Source organism: Rissa tridactyla, chromosome 1, assembly GCF_028500815.1.
Source record: "Rissa tridactyla isolate bRisTri1 chromosome 1, bRisTri1.patW.cur.20221130, whole genome shotgun sequence".
Lineage (NCBI taxonomy): Eukaryota > Metazoa > Chordata > Aves > Charadriiformes > Laridae > Rissa > Rissa tridactyla.
In genome coordinates, this window is record NC_071466.1 from 178,887,131 (window position 1) to 178,912,238 (window position 25,108).

At 39.0% G+C, this 25,108-nt stretch overlaps 1 protein-coding gene across 2 annotated transcripts in view; it reads right to left on the reverse strand.

Annotated features, from left to right (window-relative positions):
• TRHDE (thyrotropin releasing hormone degrading enzyme) overlaps positions 1-25,108 on the reverse strand; it is a 232,588-nt gene that overhangs the window by 82,701 nt on the left and 124,779 nt on the right. For both annotated transcript variants that reach the window (XM_054188180.1, XM_054188179.1), the window contains 3 exons: positions 22,554-22,619; positions 4,584-4,649; positions 1,965-2,152 (listed from right to left, as the gene is read on the reverse strand). In XM_054188180.1, the coding sequence (XP_054044155.1) occupies positions 1,965-2,152; positions 4,584-4,649; positions 22,554-22,619 (320 nt within the window). The remainder of the gene's footprint in view (positions 1-1,964; positions 2,153-4,583; positions 4,650-22,553; positions 22,620-25,108) is intronic.

Sequence of the window (25,108 nt, forward strand, 5' to 3'; positions counted from 1 at the left end):
ACCTTTTGCTAAATGGTTCCTGTTCTTTGGTATTTATGCTTATGTCACATGACTTTCAAATAACTTTAACTGGGAAGCAGCAAAGTAGCTCCATCATCTAACTGGCTGGAGTAAACATCCCATCTGCAAAGCCTTCCTTGGGCAAGGGGCTCCTTCCCATTTGTGGTGAAAGGACACAGAAGCACAGAGAAAAACAAATCTGAAGAGCAGAGAATAGGACAGAGACTTGCCAAAGGAGATACATATAGTATGTATTGAACTGCCTGTTAGGACAGTAAATTCCTGGCAGGGCCCATGCTGATACCTTTTTCTGTGCTCTCTGTAGCACTAAATCTTACTTCCAATCTTTAGGAATTATAATTGTGATAGAATCTATAGAAAAAATCTCCTAAGAAATGCAGCGTAACTTGCCCTGTTGGTGCAGAACACTAGGCTTCCACCTATCTCAAGATGCTGTTTGAATTCTGAATTAATGTCACACAAAAATAAAATTAAGTCTAATTCTCACCCCTGATGTTCCACCTTACCACTTACACACCCAGGAGACTTTACTCACGAATTACAGCAGCAGTTATTACAATCAATACTGAATACCTAGCAAACCTATTTAAAAAAGTCTCTGCAATACTTAAAAGGCTTAACGTCTTTGTTTTAATCAACCAAAAAACCTAATAATCTCTGTTTTTCTGAGTAGTGAAACCCAGTCACATTACATTATGGGTATATACACTTGCACAAAAGAAATTTTCAAGTGAATAAGGGAGAACCTCTCCCATGCTGCACTGAACTGCGACTCATGAACACTTCCAACAGTCCACATTCACTTGTTTTATCTCTTTCTCACAAAGGAACTAATTTCAGCCCAGACCTTAAACGGATGCTTAATATCCTGCTAGGTTGTTCCAATACAGCCAGAAAAACAGCAATTTACTCTGTGTCATGTTTGAGTTCCATAATATTCATGTTCTAAAAAAGGATAATGCACTTCTAAACATTTCCCAATAAACGTAATTATATTTTTAGGCTTTCCTCAACAGGAGTATTCTATAAGATCCAGCTGTGTCAAGCAAAATTTAGTGTTAAATTTTACCTCTTAATGATTTTAATCTACTGGACAAGCAGAGAATACTCCAGGTTGACAGCATGCCCTCTTTAATGAATAGAAGAACACAGAAGCTTCTAAGGCTAAACTGCAGTTCTCTGGCATCGGCTCTACATCCTTGGCCTTAAAATACGATGTAAAAACTGCTTTAAACAATACGATGAGGATAACCAAGCATCAGCCAGGAGTGCCAGTCTGTCTCTGGGATGAAGTAAGGAAGTGTGTAGAGTCAGCTGGGCGCAGGAACGAAACACTCTTAACAATTGGAAAAAGGGTAGGGGCAGAGATGCGTTAGTGCCTGCTGATTTCTGCCGATGTAACAGTCCCCATAGGACCAGTTCAGCTGCTTCAAAAATGCAACAGCTGGAACCCCCTGCCTTGTAGAGTTCCAGTTCAGCTCTTGACTGCTTCCGGAGTCAAGCGAGGTATATTCCCAACACACAGTTACATCTGCCTACTTCATGTATGAGCATGGAGACATCCACTCCAAATAATTACTTAAAAAGAAGTATCAGACCTTCCAACCACATTCCAAATTATCTCGTGTAGCGTGACAAAATCAAAAGAAAAGGAGAGGAAACAGATGTGTGATATAAGGTGTAAGACGTAGTCAAGGACAGAACTGTCAGGATGCAAATGAGCAAATTAAAAGCCTTATCTTGTTCTATTGCTCTAATGGTTTTTTTTCAGTTATTTTAACTAGCCTCATCTTTACTACAGCTGAAATGGAAGGGTCACCACTACTGATACCAAACAAAGCTCAGAGGTTTCTAAAGAGCCATCTTCATAATAATGCAGACATGAAGCACTTACTTAAACAACTAATGCCTCTTGAAAGATATTCATTGAGAAATATAAGTACCTGTTGTCTCCAAGGGCAGGATCCTTGGGTTTAGCATCACTATCATAAACAAAACGTTCTTGGGAGATCACTATGACATTGTCCGTAGTTTCATTTCCCCAGATAGTGATAACAGGATAACCCATCTGTAGTGTCCACTGATCCATAACTTCTTGGATATTTACAGATTTTCCAACCCGTTTTAAAGCCTTCAAGAAGAAAGAAAAGTTTCAATATGTTGAAACAATATCATCATACAACATAATAAAACTCTTTTTTTTTTTTTTGTCCCAGAGAGCATAATTAATTTTAGAGGTTTAAATAACCAGCACGCACGCACACAGACCCATTTACATCCTGTACACACACACTACATAATTTAAGTACCAGTCTCTGTCTATCTTAAAAATAAACATTGAGCAATCTTGCCAGAGAGGAGAGTGACAGTCAGAAAGTCACGCTTCCCACATCATTCAGGCACTTTTGCTGTAACAGAAGAAACAACTTGCTTTACAGAGTTTTAACAAGAGCCACAGAAATACTGGGTGGCTGTCTCCAAAAGATATTCTTGACCAGATAAGGTTAAAAAGGACTCGGTGTTAGTTGATCTAGGGTACCTACAATAAGGCATATTCAAAGGGCCTGATTTCTAAAAGTACAGAGTATCTCTATTCTGAAAATCGAATTACTAATTATTTGAAAATACTGCCCCTCATGTCCAAAGTGAGGCCATATATGAAAAGATATCCCCAGCTCCTTCATAAACTGCACCTGTCATAACACACGGAGGATTAATGTGTTCATATTTGATACCTCGTGTCAATAAAAATGCTGTTTTACAAGTGGGTTTTCATCTGAAACAAAAAGAGATACTATGGCATCATGGGAGATGAGACTGGGTATGAAGAGAATGACAAGCGCCTTTTGTTCTTCAGCGACAGAGATGTCCCTAGCTGCCGAACAGTCCTAGATCACAGACTGAGCAATCTCGGACGAATTTAAGCAGAACCCAGCAAGGAGTCTTCAGAACTGAAGCTGCAATTGCAATGAATTAGGAACAAAGTGTCCGGCAACAAAAGTGCTTACAGGTGAGGCAAACAGAATTATTAGCCTTAACAACAGATTTGAGCATACAATATAGCCATAGTGGTTATGGACCAGAATACCGTCTCATTTTTGTTCTATTTTATTAGCTGTGGGTTCTGATGTTCTTTCAAGATTACATTCACCCCTCTGACCTCCCATCACTCAGAACTTTAACAGCGGAAGACACAAGTGAGAAGCAAGACAGACACTTGCAGTGGTATTAGACTTCAGATTAAGACATAGACTTGAGCCTGACTGTATGTTACATGTCTCAACTCTCATGAACAGTGAGTACAGACATATGACTCAGTTCAGTTGCCCACACATAGGTGGCTAATGTCATTTGAGCTTGACCTGCCACTCAGATTTCCCCACAGACCTTGCCTGAAATCAATTAGACCCACCTGAATGTCTTGAACACCCTACTGCACCTGATCTGGCACTAGTTGCCTGTATTTGAACAACTAGCTAAAGTCCCCAGTTAACAATTTGGGCTCCTTTTAAAATAATCATGTAGTGGCTAGTCAACTGACTTGCTCTCTATGCTCCGCTGACTGTATTAACTAGATTTCTGGGACTCCAGTTGTTCCTACTCACCAAGCGTCAAATGAGATGTCCTAAAATATTCGACACATCCTTACAGAACTGGTGGACCTACAGCAGACATATCTATCTCATGGGGCAGCTGGAAGCCAGGTTGAGTAAACTAAGGTAAACATCGTTAGATGTCTATGAACAGGCAACTGAATCCAGCCCTCACTGACAACAACTGGAGTTTGGACACCTATCTTATATGTATATACCTGCTTATGTACATAAATGCAGATGTCTTGACCTCCAGCTGAATCCCATCTTTGGTGTCAATAGTTACAACTAGGTTACCATGTTCACAGACAGCTTGAGTTCGTACTCATGCCCAGCCTCCCTGACTGTATTCTACATTGGTTTGCACTCTGCCTTCATTCTGGAGTGCCCAGACTAGCTCTGCAGGCAAGAAATTCCGGCATGCTTGGCTCACTTTATGAAAATTAAACTCCTTTGAGCTTGGACGTAGCAACCAAAGGGAGCATGGGCATAGCGACTGTAAGTCTCTACAGCATGCCAAATGTTACAGTAAATAGTTATCTGTTTACACCGAACATTAAAGCTTTAACAGTTTTGTCCTTCACACAAATCATAACTCCGTACAAAATCACGAACACATGTGATGGTGATATACATGCTAAAGCTCAGCACTCGCATGTGCTTATGGGCCTCGGCGTGCTGCCACTAAAGTCAATGACACAGATTCCATGAAGTACCTTTTACTGCACATCCATAACATAGCACAAGCAAGGAAATATATTCTAACATAACAAAGAATAGCAATGCTGCAAAGACCATATTTTTATGTTGCCACTAGGTTAACTCAAATGGAATTTCTTTGCATCAATTTTTATATTTGCTCTGAGGTCTGAAGATCTCAATATGCACGGTTCACTCCTAACCTCACCAAGAAAAACACCACAGTAAATTCCTGCTTCTCCCTCAGTGCAATAGATTAAAGCATTTTACCTTTGACAATGTGTTCCAGAGATCATTTCTGGCTGCATTGCCATACTTGTGAATGGTTAAATAGTCCTACAGAAATAAAATAAAAATACAAATCAGTATTACTATAGACAAGCCAAACAACTAGAGCTGTGAATCACTGCTATTAAAAGTTAAATCACATCAATGTTTGCATTTGTCAGAAATCTAGATATATACAATATGTTCATCCTAAGGGAGTAAATAAACAGTTTCTTAAGGTATTTTACAATGCAAAAATTGTTGCTAAAAATTTAATTTACAGCACTCAGTGCTCTTCTGTGTAAGTCACTCTATAAGCTAAATATTTTGAATATACATTTAAAATACTTGCCTAATCTCAGAAGGGGTTCCTAGGTAATTCTTGGCAATGAAAAGAGAAGCTAATAAAACACAGTTCCAGTTGCTATTTTAGCAGGTCATTCCGTGTCTAGTGTCAAAAATTTGCTCACTGGCATGACAGCTGGATTTGTTACAAAAGATTTAGCTGAGTAATAGCCTACCTGAACTACAAACTCTTATCTAGGGAGATGCTGGTGCCTCGATGTCAAAATACATCATACTGGCAACCGGGGCTACAACAGGTTATCACAAAGGCTCTCCACGACAGGGAGTGGTGGAAGAGGGGTGACGGGAAGCCAAGTCCGTGCTTGTGCACAGGAGTTTTCACAACATACGTGACTCATAGTCTGAGGAGGTTACAAACTGAATGCTTTTACCTATTCACTCACAGTTTCAATGACTGAGGATCCCTTCTTCTCCCATAGCAACCAGAAAGATAATTCCTGATAAGCTACCATCACATTAAATTACCTTCCCAAATTAATAGTCTAAGCGTGTGACCAGGTTAGGTCTGGGACTTTCAGGGATAAAACGCTTCCAATTTAAAGAACATCTGAAGAGACAACACTGTTGTCCCACCATCCTATGTCCCTAGACAACACCTCATTCAATTACAGATGTGAGAGTCAGCAATGACATTTCAAGCATTTTGATTGGAAGAATTAAGTGAAAAAGCACATCAGAGGTTGTAAATCAATGGGCTCTCCTGCATTTGAATTTCTACCACCTTCACTTTACACAATGGTAGGAGACAAACCCTAATTTACAGCACAAGTGAAGTAAAACTGGGACAAATTTGCTGACTCTGTTATCTGTGCTTTGTGTGAAGTAAGATACTTTGGGAATAATTAGTATTTGGAAAGCAAATTTTCTGATACACAAACTGTAGCACCTGTGACACAGATTTAGCTTTTGTCAGCCAACTCATAGCACAACAAGCAGCAACTCCCATTTAATCACAGGCTAGGAAGGCTAAATGAGAACACTGACTCTGTAAATGCAGTGCTGAGTCTTAACAATGTCATGAGACTAACTTGGAAAAAAGGCAATATTATATAGGCTGCACCTATAGCACACTTTGCTGCCATTTTGTCTAAAAATACCGAATAATTTAAGGCACAGTGAAATATTCAACAGCTTGCAAAGCTAAAGAAGTTGAATTGCAAATTAAAAAGCTAAAACAGGAATAAACAAAAGTGGGACGAGGTAAATAAATAACAACAAATATACATGTGCATCCTAAGCAGTACTAGAAAAAGCTGCACGTATTGGTCCTTGTGAGAGTTGCTTTCAGAATCGTTCATTACACAGCAAAGTAAAATGGGTGGAACACTTGAAGATTTACTCCATCCAGGCAACAATCCTGTTTACAAATCTACCATTAGACATTAAATTTTACTTTTAAATTTTGCAATCAGAAAGACTGCAAAGGAATTAAATGCTTCTGTCCTTTTCTTTGCTTGTTCTCCCAATACACAGATTGGGAGGTTTAGATGTGGCTCTTCACTCAGTTAAAAATTTATTACCCTCCAATCTAACATGTTCATCACACAAAGGAAAACAAAAGTAATTCTAACATTTACAATTAAATAAGAAAATACAAAGATAAACACAACATGCGAGTACAGTCCTGGTATCATACAATTTAATCATCCATTTTTTCATTATTTCATGGAAGTTGCACTGAGATACATAGCATCAAACTAGGAGTGTTAGAGAATGCATACTACAGAAAAAGCAGTCCTAAGTGATGGTGTGCATCAAAATATGCTTCCAACAGTAAATCTACATTGCAACCCAAAATCTGAGGGCACTTTCTACAGACACAAAGAGTTACTGAACCAGGTCCCATCAAATGTCCTCATATATCAGTATCTTGTTGTCCACAATAACCAGTAGCAGACACCTAGAAAGGGTATAAAACAGAACAAGCAGACAGTGGTTCTTCCCCAGTATGCTCTCCCATCATCCAGCACTTCATGGCACAAGGAATCCTGAGTAGATCAGTATCTCTGTATTTAATAGTTATGGTCTGTGAATTTGGCCAGTTGCTTTCTGAACCCATATAAATATTCAGCATTTGCAACACCTTACAAAAAAGCATTTCCCACTTCAGACACCTGTTGTGTGAAGATACCCGTTTCAAACATCTGCTCATCTGTTTCATCTGCTGCTCCCTAGTTCTGGCACTAGAAGACACCGCGCATTACTGTTCCCTACTTCACTCTCCCCAAGCCATTCATGCTTTTACAGATGTGTATCATATGTGTCCTCATACCAGAGCTTGGTTTTATACCGAGAACACCACCAACCCAATCACTCCCAGCTATACTGCAAACTTACATTTTGTTACCACCATCCAAGCTATTGACTTCAAAGCTACCTAGGGCAACCATGACCCAGCCTGGACTTTCATTACCAAATTATCAGCCTCTTTTGAAGTACCTTTCCTGGACTGGCACTCAACTTAAAAAAGGCTTAGCATATCAGCATCAAACACGTCCCAGGAAGTATTAAAATAGGAGCCAAAGATCTATACATACCCTGCTTGTCTGTTCTAAGGATAGAACAAGCAGGAATATAATCCATTTTTCCTTCTGGGGACCCATATCTAAGTCTGAAGTAGCTTGCAAAGGGGCAGAGGACACATTCTCATTCACTGTAATTCTCCAGAGAAAGAGTATTAGCCACCCCTTTGCCTTTACACTGATTACAAAAGAACCAAAGCAAACAGAAGAGATGCAAGCCACCAAACAAAAAAAGGAGGATGGCACTGAAGACACAGCTGCCTGAATCAGCACGGTTCCAAAGGAGGTAAAGTGACTTAAAGCCACCTTCTCATAAACACATATGCCCAGAACCATCTGGCTGCAAGGCTGCTTCCCATCATAAACTCACAAGTCTATCACCTACAAAAGCTGTTCCATCAACTGGAGTATGCTGGGGCACGACGATACACTTCAGCCACCTTCCTAACTTTCACCTATAATCCTACAGTACGTGTGAGGAGAAAAGATGGCACGAAAACCTCTTTAACAACCCAAAACTCAAGAGCACTCTTCTACAACTCCCCCTTTCTCCTTCACTGTAATGCCACCTCTAAATTTTTTCTTTGCCATGGGGAAAGCAGGAAGAGAGTTCACAGACCCTAGTACAGTGTCACTCAACATGCAAATTAATCAAACGCACACACAAAAATGATCATTTGGTTTTACATTTTCAGCAAGCATCCTCTTGTAATATTCTTCTTAACATTTTGGCATTGAAACCTAAAGTCACTCTTTACCAAAAAGAATAACAGAATATGATCCCTTCACTTCTATCAATAAAAAAAAATTAATCTGAGAATGTGGTTTTCTGAAATGCATTTTGGTAATTTTTAACATCAAATTAAAAAAAATAAAATAATCTAGAGTCTGTCATGCCATGAAAAAAAAGTTCAGTTGCTGCACAACCAAAACCTAAGATCTTGCAAAAATGCTTTTAAAAATATTTTATTACTCGAATACTGAAGTAGATAGCTTGAACAGTAGTAGAAATTAGAGTATGGTGAAAAGTGCTAAAGGATTTTGAAAGATGTTTTCAGTAATGCTGTATTGATTAAGCTTTTATTGTATTAGACTTTCTTTAAGAAAAGAAGATTATTTAAATGGAAAATGTCTTTTATCCCTTTGCAATCTTAGTTCTCTCAGTACTGCTAGGGATTGAGCCTCTTGGTTTTGAAAAAATGAACTACCCCACCATCCAAACCTGATAACGCTCACAACTAATAAAAGCTAGTGACTGATAAATGCAAAGAGGTTAAACAAGTGTAAAGGGGGAATAAGTCTCCAAACATGTATCTTACTTTAGGGGAGACTTCAGATATGTAACCAGGAACTGAAACATCAATTCTAGGACCAAACTCCTTTCTCAGTTTATCTGTATGAAGCTGATTGGTTGGCTGAAAAAACAGCTCCCAACCTATATGAGTGGTGCTGAGATCTGAAACAGATTAACATGGAATAACTTACTTTTTTCTTCTAAAGATAACTGCGAAATTCCACTATATAAGATGAGAAAGTGAGGAAAAAGTAGCAAAATATTTTGGCATCAAATTCTTGTGGCTACGTTCCTCTGAATGCCCTAATTTCTCAGGGATCAGGAAACAGCAGCCTTGCCTCTACCTCCCTCTGTTGTATTTCATTCCTATTCCTGGGTGCACGTCCTCCTCCCTTCAGCCTACAGTATGTTCTTGTTGAACAGTTTTATACGTGACTGCTGTACCTCACCACAGATGTAGAGCTACTAATAAGAACATTTAGTTTGGGTGGAAATCAGGCTCTTAAGATCCGGCTATCAAATCCAGCGTGTTTGTCTTCCCAGAAATTTGTATACTTAACCTTAAGCCACCAGACACCATCTGAGAGATGCTGACTCGCTGACTATAACATGCCACCTTTTTTCCCCCTTTCCTTCACACTGCTAACATCAAAGCTGCTATCACTTATTATCTTGACATCGCCTAACATTCAAATAAAAAAGCCTGGGCAAGGGTCAGAGGGAGGAAGGTATTGCATATGTTTGCAATGGTGAGTGACAAAGAAGAGGGAGTGAGAACCGGTGGTAAAGCACTACCAGCAAGCTACAAAGAAGTGAAGATTCTCATAACAGAGGAAGACTACTGAATAGAAAAGCTAAAATAGCCAACCAGGTTCGTGGTATTTTTCATCTGTACAACAGACTAACCCTTGAGAAAGAGCCTTAAGGAAGAGAAGAGATCACCCTCCTGGCTGGGCAGTCAGACAAACAGTATAGTACAAAATAAGGAGTAGGTAAATCCACCTTATTGGTCATGGTAAACACTGTGTAAGGCAAATTAGATGGGGGTTAACTCTATTCGTGTCAGAATTAATTTGTGCCAGTGAGTCAAGCTGCAGAGCTACCTCCAAATTGAAAGAACAGCCGTGATCAGACCACTTATCAAAGCAGTACTGAAAAGCCAGCTAATAAAAACCTTGGAAACATTTTTCCAGGTCAAGTAAGCCAAGCAACTTCTACATCAGTTTTACTAAGAGTTCCCAAAACTGCTTCCAGGCACTCTTGTCATAAAGTGCCAAGCTACAGAATACACTAGAGTCATGGAATATACTTTAACTTTCATGAGTGAGTTCTACCAGAGGATCAAAAATGTTTATATCCTTCCTATACTTTAATCTACTATTGCATTAAAATGTGTTCCTCCAACAAAAAATGAAGTTACTCACTGCCCAAGAATTAAACTAACTAAAAAAGCATCTCACAGAATCACAGAATGATAGGGGTTGGAAGGGACCTCTGGAGATCATCTAGTCCAACCCCCCTGCCACAGCAGGGTTACCTAGAGCACGTTGCACAGGAACGTGTCCAGGTGGGTTTTCAATGTCTCCAGAGATGAGACTCCACCACCTCTCTGGGCAGCCTGTGCCAGTGCTCTGCCACCCTCAAAGTAAAGAAGTTCCTCCTCATGTTTAGGTGGAACTTCCTATGCTCAAGTTTGTGCCCGTTACCCTTTGTCCTGTCCCCAGGCACCACTGAAAAGATCCTGGCCCCATCCTCCTGACACCCACCCTTTAAGTATTTATAAGCGTTGATAAGATCCCCCCTCAGCCGTCTTCTTTCCAGACTGAAAAGACACCCAAATCTCTCAGCCTTTCTTCATAAGAGAGGTGTTCCAGTCCCCTAATCATCTTGGTAGCCCTTTCCTGCACCCTCTCCACCAGTTCCCTGTCCCTCTTGAACCGGGGAGCCCAGAACTGGACACAGTACTCCAGGTGTGGCCTCACCAAGGCAGAGTAGAGGGGGAGGATGACCTCCCTCGACCTGCTGGCCACACTCTTCTTGATGCACCCCAGGATGCCATTGGCCCTTTTGGCCATGAGGGCACATTGCTGGCTCATGGTCATCTTGTTGTCCACCAGGACTCCCAGGTCTCTTTCAGCTGAGCTGCTCTCCAGCAGGTCAGTCCCCAACCTGTACTGGTGCATGGGGTCATTCCTCCCCAGGTGCAGCACCCTACACTTGCCCTTATTGAATTTCTTAAGGCTCCTCTCTGCCAACCTTCTCTCCGTAGGTTGTTATTTCAACTTACAATAACAAAAAACAGCATCAAAATGATATTGAAACAGGAGTTTCAATACCATAAGGAGTGCAAGGCATGCCTGCAGTGTAGATAGTCCCCATCTAGTACTAAAATTATGACGTCTGTTATATAGACACAACATCGAATGCATTGCTGTATCTCCCCTGAGCTACAGTCTGACGATACTTTGGCGGTACAGCCAATGTACCTTCCACCACAACCACTGCTCCTCCTTGTCCCCATCCCCCTGTTTGTGAGGCTACTTTGCAAACCAAACCTCTGAAATGGCTTGAGGAAGGAAAGGAAGAAAATCTACCATTCTGCACCAAGGAGTTTGGTGCAGACCAATCAAGTTTACCACAAAGGACACCAAGCTCTTCCACTAGTACAAATGAAGTGGCACTGGGTGGCCACGCATGGATGGGAATGAGCAGCTGGAGACAGCATTGAGGAAAACAGAAGGGTGGTTTCCTAAGCCCGTGTCCCCTCCAAGCACGCGCCAAGTATTATGGAAGAGACCAGACAGAAAGAAACCCAGTGGTGATTTCAGAAGACAGTTAAGCGAAAGGTTATCAATGTATCACATCTAAGGGAAACAAAAAGCATATTTTGAAGTGCATTTCTCCAAAAGCAATGCTCAAATGTTCTTTTCAAATGTTCAACTAAGAGTTGGTGGTAACATTCCTCACCAATAAGCTAATTTTTACAGTGAATTAGTTAACCTTCATTATACCTTATGCATGGACACTGTCATTCAGAACTGAAGTAAATTAAAATCAGTGACTTCAAGTCACAATGAAAACACTATCATGAATTCAAGTAAGTGAAATAACAGTTAACTTCAGTTTTGAAAGTGCCTAGGTGGAGCTACAATGAGGTTTAACTAATCCGATTACAGTTCACACCTTCAGCTACTTTGAATAAACTTTTGTGTGTCCTGTATAAACACAGCTTGTTTACTTGGCATTAAAAAATAAAACTGAATTAGAATTTTACACCACTTTGAACAATCAAAGAATACAGCTGCTAAGGATAACCTTTTTTTTTTCTCCTTATTTCTAATAATTCCACACATATCAGTGGAGCTACCTGTTGAATCTCTCCCACACAGAAATTTATTGGCTAACATATTTTAAGTGATTAGCAATTCTATCTGTCTCTTTATTTTCTGAAAGTGGTGTCCCTGTAAGATGGCCGGGCCTCACAGATAGGACTGGAGTTTTTTTATTTTTTAAATCTTCTCCAAATTTTTTTTGTCTTTTTCTTTAAATAATAACACAAAAGAATTATTTTATCTGCTCCATATACAATCACACTTTCTCAATTGCTAATTTATCCAGCCTGTATTTTTACTACTAGCTGCATTAAGCAATTACAAATTTTTAAGAGCAAGTACCACCTTCAATGTTCCCAATAATTCTACTGTGGTACCACAGGAAAGGAATATTTAAAATGTCAACTATCAGGAACTTCTTAGCTAACTTCTGGATTCGAACTCACAAATAGGTAAAAGGAAGTTAAAAAAAGCCTGAGAAGTGTGCAACATACTTCAGAGGCATCATGCAAGTATTCACTTCAGCTGTGTTTTGCTTTCTCTTTGGGCTACTATCTCAGCCAATGCATAAAATCCTAGGGAAGGAAATCAGTGGAATCCCATCAAAGTACACCAGCTGAAATTGCAGCCCTTTATCTTCAAAAGGTATACTTAGATTTTTTTCACACGCAACAGAGATACAATGCTCGCAATCATCAGCAACTGGAAAATATCCACTGTCAACATGTCATATCTGCAATTAAATCATTATATCCAAACAGGAAGCTATAACTACTAATCAGGAAGAGTGATACTGGAACCATATATGGAAATAGATCTTAATTTTCTCTAGAGCCCATGATGCTGAATAGGCCACATAATTATAGTATTTTACTTTGTCCTTTTTCCTTTGTAATTTATAATACTCCCATACGCCCTAACAATAATCAGATCAGCAGAACTGACATTTCTGGCGTTATATGGGTCAATGGGGTTTTTAGCACTGATTTCAGTGGGAGAAGAATTAGGACAACGTTGAGAGTATCTCATCCACTGTGTTAGAAGTGTAACATTCCTTTGGAGGATACAGATAGGATCTGCATCGTGTCCCAAACAGCGTGCCGTCCAGGCTGAGACGCAAGAGAAACTAGTCAGAGAACGGAGGAGGCAAGAGCCATCATTAAGTCAACGGGACTGCTTTCTTCGCTCTACCTGCTTCTTGTTGATAACAGACCAGCACTGTACATCAGAAGTAACCCAACTGAAATCAATATGGCCCTGTCATTTTCATTCCAACATCAGAAAAGTATCAAACCTCAAACCACTGTAAGAAACACAATTTTGCAACTAATACATCTTCTGCATTGCAGCTCAGTTAATTCAATGTGAATGGGGCATCTCAAACAGATGCAAAATTTGTACTCAGGCAAATTTCCAGCTACTTTAAAATACATCCTGCTTTGCTGGGAATTCTTATTAAAAGATCAGAACTATTAAACAGAGAGGTTTATTTCCCTTCTAAAATTCAGCTTCACCTATTAGCTATTAACATGAAGAGGAAGGAGGTTCCATTCTGAGACACAGCAACAGCGACTGCAGTGTGGTGGCAAAACATTTTGCACGCGAAGCCTAAAGGGAACAGTTAGAAGGATTGCAGAGTTATTGCCTAGCAGAGTCTGATGGTATCTGCTGTGCAGTGAGACACCTGCTAGTATATTAAGCTTGGCTTCAAAGAAAAATGTATTTGATGTATTATTCGGTAGTGGCACTAAACTACTCAGCTAAGAACAAATCTTACAGAAATAAAGTACTCTTTGAAATTGAACTGCATATATTTGACTGAATTTGTACATTCATTTTAGTTCTGCCTTGTTCGGTTGTATAATACATTTCAACCTAAAACCAGATATTGCTCAATAAATATATTTTTAATGCACACAAAAAATGATGGAATGTTTTCCAGAGATATTTGGATGGCACCTGCTAATTGTGACAGGTTGGCTGCTCATTCCTCTGCATTAACTTGAACTATGCCCAGGGATTGCTAACCAGGCAAAAAATTTCTGCTGTACTTTTCTGTAATACTTTTTTTCTACAGAAGACACAGAATTGGAAAGAAATTAATGCTACTTACTATGAAAAGGTCACCATAAATCACTCGAGAAAACTATTCTGATTTGCATGTCACTGTGTCTAGATCATAATGACCTACAACATTTATACAGTAACAATGAATAACAGATAGGAAAGCAGTAACAGTGAAGCTTCAACTTTGCTTGTAAGTTATTTGTTGTTTGTATCAAGAGGAGGAGGAGGAGGACGACGACGATGACGAGGAGGAAGAAGAGAAGGAAGCGGAGGCAGAGGAGGAGAAAGTTTTGATGACAGCCTGTTTTATCCAGCAAGAATGTCCTCCACTGGGCTGATGTGGTGGGTTGACCCTGGCTAGATGCCAGGTGCCCACCAAGCTGCTCTACACTCTCCTCCTCAGCAGGACAGAGAGGGTAGAAAAGAAGATGGAAAAAAAACCTCATGGGTAAAGATAAAGGATGTTCAATAAAGCAAAAACAAAGGCCGCATGCGGAAGCAAAGGAAAACAAAAGATTTATTGTCTACTTCCCAACAGCAGGTGATGTCCAGCCACTTCCCAGGAAGCAGGGCTTCAGTACATGCAGCGGTTGCTCCAGAAAACAAACGTCATTAAGTAACAAATGCCTCCCCTTCCTCTTCCTTTCTTTTACCTTTTATTAGTGAGCAGACGTCATACAGTATGGAATATCCGTTTGGTCAGTTTGGGTCAACTGTCGTGGCTGTGCCCCCTCCCAAAATCTTGCCCACCCCCAGCTTGCTGGTGAGGGGGGAGGAATGTTGGAGAGACAGCCTGGATGCTATGTGAGCAGTAGCCAAAACACTGGCGTGTTATCAACACCTTTGTAGCTGTCAATACAAAGCACAGCACTATGCTACGGGGAAAATTAACTCCATCTCCGCCACACCCAATACAGCTGAACAGAAGTAGACTTGTTTCATTTCTGAGATACATTAAGTTTTAACTAGGAGCTCAGTCCTGCGGTCTTTGTGCTGGAAATATCCCCACTGAGTTCTAAATAGCGAATGGAAATCTTGATTGCACAAGGACGGCAGAATTGCACACAAAACGTGTACTTCCAGCACCCTGCAAGGTCCATTGTGCTGCCTCATAGCAACAGAGGCGAGCTTGCCACTGAGCTCCTATCAGGAAAACAGTACAGTTTCACTCCAAAGAAAATATTTTCTTAAATAGACGCTCAACCCACCAACGTTATCTGAGAATTCATACCTATCATACTTCCTCTTAATAATTCCTATAATAAAAATGAAGGAGAAAACAGTCATAACTGAATTTCACAATGCAGCAAAATAAGAGAAGCTCACTGCAAGCACACCCAGTGAATACGTATGTGGTATCTCTAATACAACCAGTTGTAACATTGTCATAAAGGGCAATCCTGTTCTGAGGAAACAACAATTTAAGTAAATCATGTGTATACTAATTATTTTTCTTTTTCTAAGAAGCTTTAGCAAGGGAGTAATAAAGCAACGTTTTATCCTAGCTGAAGGACAGCACGACTTTCTTCTAATGAAGGCGACACCGACCGTAACCTTGCTCTGAACATGGGCACTGGGGACACCGCCAGCTATTGAGGTTCAGCAGCACCTGCCATTACCACTCTTTATAACTCTCCCTGCTGGAACCTCCAACATGGCCAAAACAACTGTTTGAGCTGAAATCTTACCTTCAAGAAGTCCGGTCCCCAGACTGAATTCTTCTCTAAAATTTCAGTCAACACCAGAAAGAAAAGTATGGAAAAATATCACATTTTACCTTTTCTTGTCACTCTTTCCTTTGAAAAAGCTCTACTGTCCCCATGCACTGAGCACAGGTCTAAAGGTCGGAAGGAAAAGTGATCTCGTTTCAGGAACGTGTTTTTTCGCAGCACTGATGAACCTGAGGTGACTGAGCAGCTTAGGGAGTCCCTCTGTCCCCCTGTACCAACGCTCACAGCTGCCCAAGCTTAGAGGGGGCTTAGGGCTCTGTGGCCTGAGTTATAGCAGAGTTGGATACTGTGACTGAACCCGATGTGAAGTCTGTTCTGAATATCTGAAATAGTTTATAATGCTAAATGCTTCGGCAGAACATCTTCTTGGGTTTCAAAATAGCTATCCAAATTCCATGGATCTTTTTTATTTTAATCGCATTGGTCCAACTTCCACCCAAATGTGCAGGCACTCCCTCTCACTGATTTATTTACAGCAACATTAATCGTACGATCGACATTGTCTGAAGGCCCAGCTCGGTGCCGCTAGAGGCTGAGCTGCAGCCACGCCAAGTGCTCACAGTTGATGATGGAGCCAGTGGAACCTGAGCTTTGAACACATAAACTCTTCCAATCCATAACTGCTAAGACACATGGGAGGGAAAAGTGCTGCACTGGGCGTCTCATATTGCATACTTCACATTTGGGTAAATTTTAACTTAAATTTCTGTGGGCCTAGATCTCCATTTGTAAAATGAAGCTAGCACCACCCCTTCCCTCCTCTCTCCCTCCCCCATAAACCCTCATAAGAGGTTTATGTCTTCTCTTCACTAACTGTTGGTGATGCACTCCGATACCATACTGGATGGCATTTAAGAAAATTATATACAGCAGTTAGGAACTGGGGCTACAAAGCAAATGAAGAGTATACCAAACTATTGAATAGAAGGACAATTCAGCTAGCGTGGTCCACTTTGTGAATTGAATCAGACATTGTCCTAGGTAGAAAACACTGGCCAATTGCATAATTAAAAATCCGGGTTAAGGTGCATACAAAAAAGGAAAAGAATGCAAAGATAAAATTAACTCCAGCATTTCTCAATAGCTGTACATTTGAATTATGCATCTTCAACAACATTTTTTCTTTAAACAGAAGCATTTTGCTATACATATAGTATACTCAAATCCTCTTGGAGCTAGATGAAGGACTTCCATTTGCAGTAGTGATATCCAAGTCTGGCCCTTACTATGCTGTACATCTTTAACACTTACAAAGGAAAAAAATACTGTGACACTGCAAATTACAGAAGTTCCTAATGTAAACTTTTACTGACCTACTTAAGTCATAGTGGAAAAAGCTACAGAAAAAGCCTGTAGCACTGAATTCATTTAACAAATGTAAACCTAAAACCCGGAGTGATGTAAATTAGAAGCAATGAGAAATGCTGAGGGGCCAGAAAAGGTGAAAGACGTTATCAATCTCATATGACATGCAGTGTAGAAAACAGTGATGTCAGCTCCTATGAGACTTCCTATGACTTCCTATGTCCCGCTTTTAACATGCTCAAGTTATCTTGTTGACAACTGCCAGTAGAAGTAAGACAGTTTAAAAAATAAAGGGATCAGTAGCAACTAACTTAATAACAGGTCATAGCCAGTATGCCCATCGTGATACTTTGATGTTCACCAACGTCATAGGCTCTGTGCTCTTCTAAACCAGAGAAGGTGGGTGCAGAATTACCTGAAAAGTACTTTACTCAACATCTACTAAATGCACCAGCAAGGTGAGTTGCAACACCAGAGGCACTTCAGCTGTAAAGATGCTCCTGCCTGTTGGCAAAAATTTCATCCTCCCACTGAGCAGAGGAAGGCTCCAGGTAGTTCCATGTGCACCGTTGATCTGGGGACAATATTGCAGCTCATTGCTTCACCAAGCCTGATCCTAAGGCGCCTGATTTTTTTGTTTTTATGGAAAACTCTACTAAGAAGTCTCTAACGATGTCTCATTTTAAACAGCTAACTGTCGTAAATTGGGAATAAAGACATAATAAATAGGTATGATAAAATGGGTACACTGAAACCTGTTTAATATACTGTGTAAAACATAGACTATAAAACAATACTGAGAAAATAGACTAATACATTTCTTGTACTACTAGATTCTTGGACAAAAGTGTCAAACAATACGGAAAACAGCACATTAGAGCGTTATTTCACACCTAGAAAGTTTCTGATAGGGTTTCACATTGACTGCCACAATTGAAACAGAAGAGAGGAATACACAGAGGTGTCTAAAAAGCAGGAAATACTAAGCAATGTGGATGAAAGAAAGTCTAACTAGCCAGCTTTATGATAGTAAAAAGCGATTGAAATCTGAATCTTGCTGCATTTAACAGCCTGCACGTCACATTTCCCCAGACAGCTCCTCTGCAAGGTTGACCAATTTGTTTCAATACAGTGGCCACTCAACAGCACCAAAAAAAGACAGCGTATATCCAAAGCACTGTATGGAAATTCTTCTTCCAAATTTACAATGTGAAGCCTAAAGTACAAAAGCAGTTAATTTATCACAGAAGCAGAGATTCCTACAGTAACTAATTCAAACTGCTGATGATGCACTAAATCAGAGTGAGTGATGAACACATACATAGCAGCAAGTGAAGTTCAAATGGATACAGATCTATGTGATCAATGAGCTGCCATGTGGCAAATGAAATGCAGTGTTGACAAACGTACAGTAATAGAGATGAGGCTCCAAAATAATCAAACCAAATGTAAGAAAAATCTAAATAAACCAGTGCAGAAATGTCTCATTACAGAGCTGGAGGTGCCTCCTTATGCACATCTAAGTACCAGACCTTCAAATCACTGGGCTTTCTCTCTATTTTTAATATGAAAAAAAAATATGCCTTCCCATAAAGCAGTAAAACCTTCCAGGAAATGTAATACAGTGACACCGGTCATGTAAGCAACCATCTATTTCAAGCACACAGATTAGGAACAACAGCCTGCAGACGAAAATCTCACACAAATCTACTATTATATTGCATATTACTGCCCTGAGTGATGACTGAATGATAAAGCCAACTTAAGGCTTCTTCCTCTACCAATCTATGCAGTTCAGAAGCATAATCAGAGCAAGCGGTGCTGACCAAGCCTCTTCATACTCTAATCACTGCCCTAGCTGATTAATGGCTTTTTGACTGAAAAGCAACACCACTTTGTAAGAGTACCGGCACTCAGTGACGTGCACCTCTTGAATTTCCCTAGAGCATAAGAAGCTTTGCACATCATGAAAGATATCAGGACTTTTAAAAAGAAAGAAATCACCTACTGTGAGAAGTAAGGGTTTATTAGACATTTTCTACAAAAATAATAGCTGTGACTTTCTTGTATGAAAGTGTTACCAGCTGTGGCTATTACTGTCATTATTCAGTTATTCATTACAGCCAATATAAATATGTTCTCTTTTGGTTTTTTCTATGGATTGCTATGTAAGAACAGGGAGAAAGTTCTGTCTTTGTTACCAAATCTCCTCTTTGAAAATGTCACACGGTTCAAGACATCATATGTCATTGAAGGGCTTCCAGAAAATCATACCTTCACTAGGTAGTCTCTTGGCTGCAGTTTTATTGTGGAACTTCCACACTATAATCCAATGGACTTTCACAGTATATTTACTGTAATAGGAACCAGCCAGTTATTCTTGACAGACATGAATCTCTCCAAAGCCATCTAGGCTGCAAAACTGAGAATCTCCACCATTTTACCTCGTTGCAGACTCCTCAACAGAACGGTTTGCTGAACTGTTAGAGATCATGTGCACCTTCCTACACTTGCTTCAGTTCATATTTATTGTTAAAGAATATCCAAACAAGAAGCCCCACTCTCTTTCATCAACTTTTTTCTTCTCCTTTTTAACACAATTGATTGTTTTCCTTGACATATAAGGGATTTTTCTCCCCTGGGCTATCTTGATCTGCCCTCCAAAAAGTCCACCTGCCGGGTGACAGCATGTAATTAGATTAAGAAAAAAGTGGTAAAGAACGAAAAAGGTAGCTATCCCATTTACTTCTTGCTCTAAATCTTATCTTTTCCTCTCCTTAACCCAAAGGTTAGCGTATTTGTTGTAGATTCTCTTATATAAAAGCTTTAATTCAGTAACTCTTAATTAGATGATGAATCATACCTTGATTTCGATGAAACCACAAACACTCAACGCAAACACAAAAAAAGGTTACTCGTTATGGTTTATGCTAGTGTAATAAGACTACAGGAATATTCTTTTTTATCATCTGTGAAACACTAAGAACATACCTAATACACTAAAAACAACTGAAAAAACATTAATGTTATTAACACTGATGTGCTCCAGGTACTGGAGGCTAATGAAGGATACAGCAAATACGGTGAAGTGAAAGTCCTTCAGAACTCAGTTATTCAGCAAGCCATTAGAATGAGCCAGGAAGAATGAACCACCAAGTGCACTTTCAGAGTATTCCTTATTTGAAGAGATTTATAAATAGTAGTAATAAAAAATTGATTTTGCAGCTACCCTTGAGAAAGGCCATTTAGCTGAATGTTAGAATTCGACGATAAACCTGGATTCAAGGGAATACAATGCTAAATCCCAAGTAATGGTACCGTGGCTAAAGAGCTAAAAAGCCTAAACAAATGCATGATAGAAAGGGTAAATTAGTCCTCCAGTTCCCCTTATCATTAGCAAGGCTAGCCTCCCAGCTCTACAGTGCAGGAACACTATTTTGTTAGTTCTACAAAACACAAAGAATTAAATGATTGACAGACATTTCCAATTGTATACCTCGTAGCTTATGAACAAGCTTATCAACTTCATGTTTTATTTAGTTCAACTTGGAGACATACACATGGAAAAATCTCTACCTGGATTTCAAATAGATTTTATAAAAGAATAGAATATTATCTTCCTACTGAAATGATGCCAAGACTTTCACTAGTCAGATTTTCACAGTTAGATTTTTCATAGACTTTCATTAGCAAACAGAAGAGTTTCTATTTAGGGCAGAACTGGTGAAAAGCAGAAATAATAGGAAACCACTCAAATCAAAAAACAAAGCTCCATTACAACTTTATGGTAATTATGATTATTTAATCCCTGCATAGTCCTATTCTTTGATCTGAACTTTTTTCCTACATTTATTTCAGGTCATTTTTCACACTGTTATTTCTCAGACAAATGTAGAAGAAAATAGAAAAAGGAGATTTAAGATATATGTATTAAAACTTTCCTTTTTTGAAACCCTAAGTGAAATACTTTTTTTCCCAAAAAAGGTGCTACTGAATTTCTATATGAATGGATCTGTGCAGGCAAAACTGTCTGGCTGGAATACGGAGTTCGCTAGACTAAGAACAGAAGTCTTACTGGCTTAAACGAGATAAGGATTTTACCCTTGACATAAACAAGATTTTATGAACGAAACTCTTGATTTCAAGATTTCTTATCTGGATAAGAAGATTAACTAACTGATCTGACCTGGTGTTGCAATTAAGAAAATGAGCCAGCTGGGTCCTGTGAAAAAGTTATCCTGCATATCTTGAATGTCCTATAAACTCTCCAAAAAGCTGTATTTCCCCAGCAGGTTTCCTTTCGTTGCCTATTGCATGGAATGCACCTCTCCGATATAACCAATGCCTTTATTTAACTTTTGTTTTATATTTTATCTTCCAATTCATTTTGGTTAGAGGTAGAATTATCCTGTTAAAAAATGACCTGATCCCAGACGTAGTTTATTTAAATTTCAAAATGAAAAGCTTACTAAGAACAGATAAGATTGATTGCTCTTTCCATCTTAGCATAATTGTATTTCAGGTGAACATCAATTTACTTTAAAGGACACTTCTAAGTAGCAGGCTGCATCATACATAATTCATCAATCACAGCTGCCTGTAACATGATTTACTCAAGCAGATTTCAATGGAATAGAGGGAGTCACATTGTTTTTTATGCTTTTGCTTGTTTGTTTTTAAATAGTTTACGAAACACTCATTTGCGCTGAATTATTGCTGAAAAGAGTTCATCCTTGGTAATCAGCATGTTGAATTTCTTTCTCTTCGCACAGAAATGTTACCTCTTTAAATTTCTTTTAAAAGGCAGAGTGAGTTTTCAAAACGTTGTTAAGGCAGAGAGCACTCTATGCTTATCAAAGGTAAAAATAAAGCTCAAGGATTTTGCTATGGGGGAAGGGAAGGCAAAACATTTATCTGAAAAGCATTACTAGTTTTATGGCTGTGTATTTCCCAGATGGCTTGACATCATGTGTTATTATTAGTTATACCCAGCACCCAAGTGTATTTGAAGAGAAGTAGCTCTTTCCTCAGCTATGCTTTCACACGGTTGCCACATAGATAAAGTGGCCTTTACATGGCAATCTACACCAAATGGACACAAAACTGTGGGCCAGTTAAAGTGCAATCGCTTCAGACACCAAGAAATGCAGGTGGAACTGGGGGCACTGCCTTCTGTGTTACACTACTCAGCATCTTCCATCAAATTCAGTTTCAGGGACATGTTGGTGCCTCAGATGGTACTGAAGTAAAGAAACATTTCCACAAGTAGATGCAAATATAGTTTAAAAACAAAAGAGAGAGCGACAGAAACTGCCAGAAATGCACACCTACACAAAGACAGAAACGCCTCTACTTACTTGTAAGCCCATTTGAAAAACAGAGTGACCCATAAAGTTGGCCAACATTCGAATTAGAGCTGCACCCTGTGGGAAATAGAGAAAAAAAAGAAGTTACCATTTTGCACATCAATATTATACAATAACAAGAATCTGAAGCAGGCATTTCCATCCTACATTACCATCTTAGAAACCTGTGATTAATATAATCTTTACTTGTGCTGGAATGAAAAAAAGAGAGACGATAAATGCAAATGCTTACAAGGAAAAGTGAGGAAGTAGACTGATATTGTTAATATCCTGCCCTGTATACTGAATAGGGTGCAGGTCATAAAACATCCTCTCTTCACCGCCGAAGCAGGGATGTGTCAGCTCCACAGCTGGTTGCCCCCAGCCCTTCTGCGCACTCAGCAGTACCGCACAGTTTTAAATGAGGGTAAAAAATAATGTCCATGCTTAATTCTACCACAGTGATTATTCATAATATTTTTACCTTCGTTATACTACTGTAAATCAGGATTTAGCAATCCTGCTTTCCTTTGTAAAAGCCTTGAAGATCTGATCATCTGGAAGTGGATCATTTTCATAAGAATTTTATAAGATGTGGATATACATATTTGACTTATAGTCAGCTTATTTCCCACACTGTCATGCAAAGAGGTAAGTGCTTGTATAACACTCTTTCTCTACTTATACCAGTTCTTATCCCTTTGCCCCTTCAGGCAAAGCAGAGAGATTGAAAAAATTTATTTTGTTTCACAGTTGATTCTAATTCTCAGTACTTACACCAAGAAACAGATATATACTTGCCGAGTAGCTTTCTTTAAGGCATCCCTTTTGTGTCTTCTCTCTCCCTCTCAGAACCACAATTGCTGTGTATTTTCCCCTTGCTCAAGTGTTCTATTTCAAGCAGAAATATCTTTGCAGATCTGATTTGATGATTTACCTATAATATCCCACTTTGCAATCCAATTTCAAGACAACCAGCCTTCCAATAGCATTGTTTAAATGTTATACTTAGTACTGATCACTGTACCAGAGGGAGGACACTTTTGATCTAAAGTCAGGGAATCAAAGGCCACAAGAAAACATGATAGTAGAACTCAACAACCTCAGCGACAGATGTAGGTTCAGGAATAAGGCCAATGCTCAATTAGAAAATAAAAAAAAAAAAAAGAAACATTTCACAGATTCAAAAACTCACAGGTTCTAAAGCCAAAAGGATTATTACAACAATGTAATCTGAATTCCTGCATGAATAGAGGTCAAACAGTAATTTAGGCAAAAACCCTATTGCTTCTCTTTACACAATAGCATCTATTTTAGGAAGATTCAAGAAAAGGAAAATGTTTCACAGTACTATGTAACTTGTCACAACTAATATTTACTGTCACAGTGAAAATATGCACCTTTTTACTAATTTGTATTTCTCTAGCTTCAGCTTTCAAAACATGATTTTATGTCTTTTCCTGCTAGATTAAAGTTCAGAATAGTTTTTGAATTTAACGGTTGTCCAATTTTTAGACCATTTTACGTGTTCTACTGATTTTTTTGTATAGTGACTATTTTTGAAGTACAGAAGGGATTAACTGTAATAACCAACAGTTGAAATAATTGCGTAAATCAAAAAGATTTGTAAATTATTAGTAAACTGTAAGAAAACACCACAAGTTCTTCACATAGGCAGCAACAACAAATAATATATAGCTAGCAAAACAACTGGAAAAAAAAAAGAAAAAAAAGGTCATTAATTGAGGAGATGTTTGTAGTTGCTTATAAACTTTAACAGTGGATAAACCAAAAGATGGTGTTTGCATTATTAACACTATTAACACTATTTTTATGGTGGTACATAATCTTACCAGAAGACCAATCATGTCTGGAACACACAACAGCATAGAAAATAATTCCTATCAAAACAGATTATTGCCTGAACAGACAAGACCATAAGTCAGGAAGCATTATTACCCTTATTCTACTAGAGGAACAGAATAAGTAAAGTTCTCAGAGATGTTTAAGCAGATAAACAGCAGATAAACAGTAGATAAAAAAATGTAATAAACAGATAAATCCTATTTATCCTGTAAGTAAATTGGGCAGGGCAACCCAAAACATCTGTAGTGGAACCAAAAATATATAAAATATAAAAGAGATCAGCCTAAACCCTTAACAACAAGGACATTTTTCCACTCATCACACATCTCTTCTCCTACTCACTTGTTAGTATTCCAGGGTCCCCTTGTTTCTTTCTCACAGTTTAAATTTCACATAGTAGCAATGGACATATATTTATATAGGCACCTTAACTCTACTGATTTCTGTGAGAAGTAAGCAAGCAAATACCTTCATATGATCTTGCCCCATAGAGTCTTTTTCTATCCAGAGACCAAGAACCATCAGACACACATAAAAAAATTATAGAATTCCTCTGACAGGTAACACTTAGCCACACATTGGATGGAATTATGGTTTTAGACGGCAAACAAAACAAAAACGCAAGCAAAGACTAAGCAGGAGATCCAAGGCACAAAGACAGGACTACTCTCTCAGGATCCATCCCTTTTCACAGCTACTTT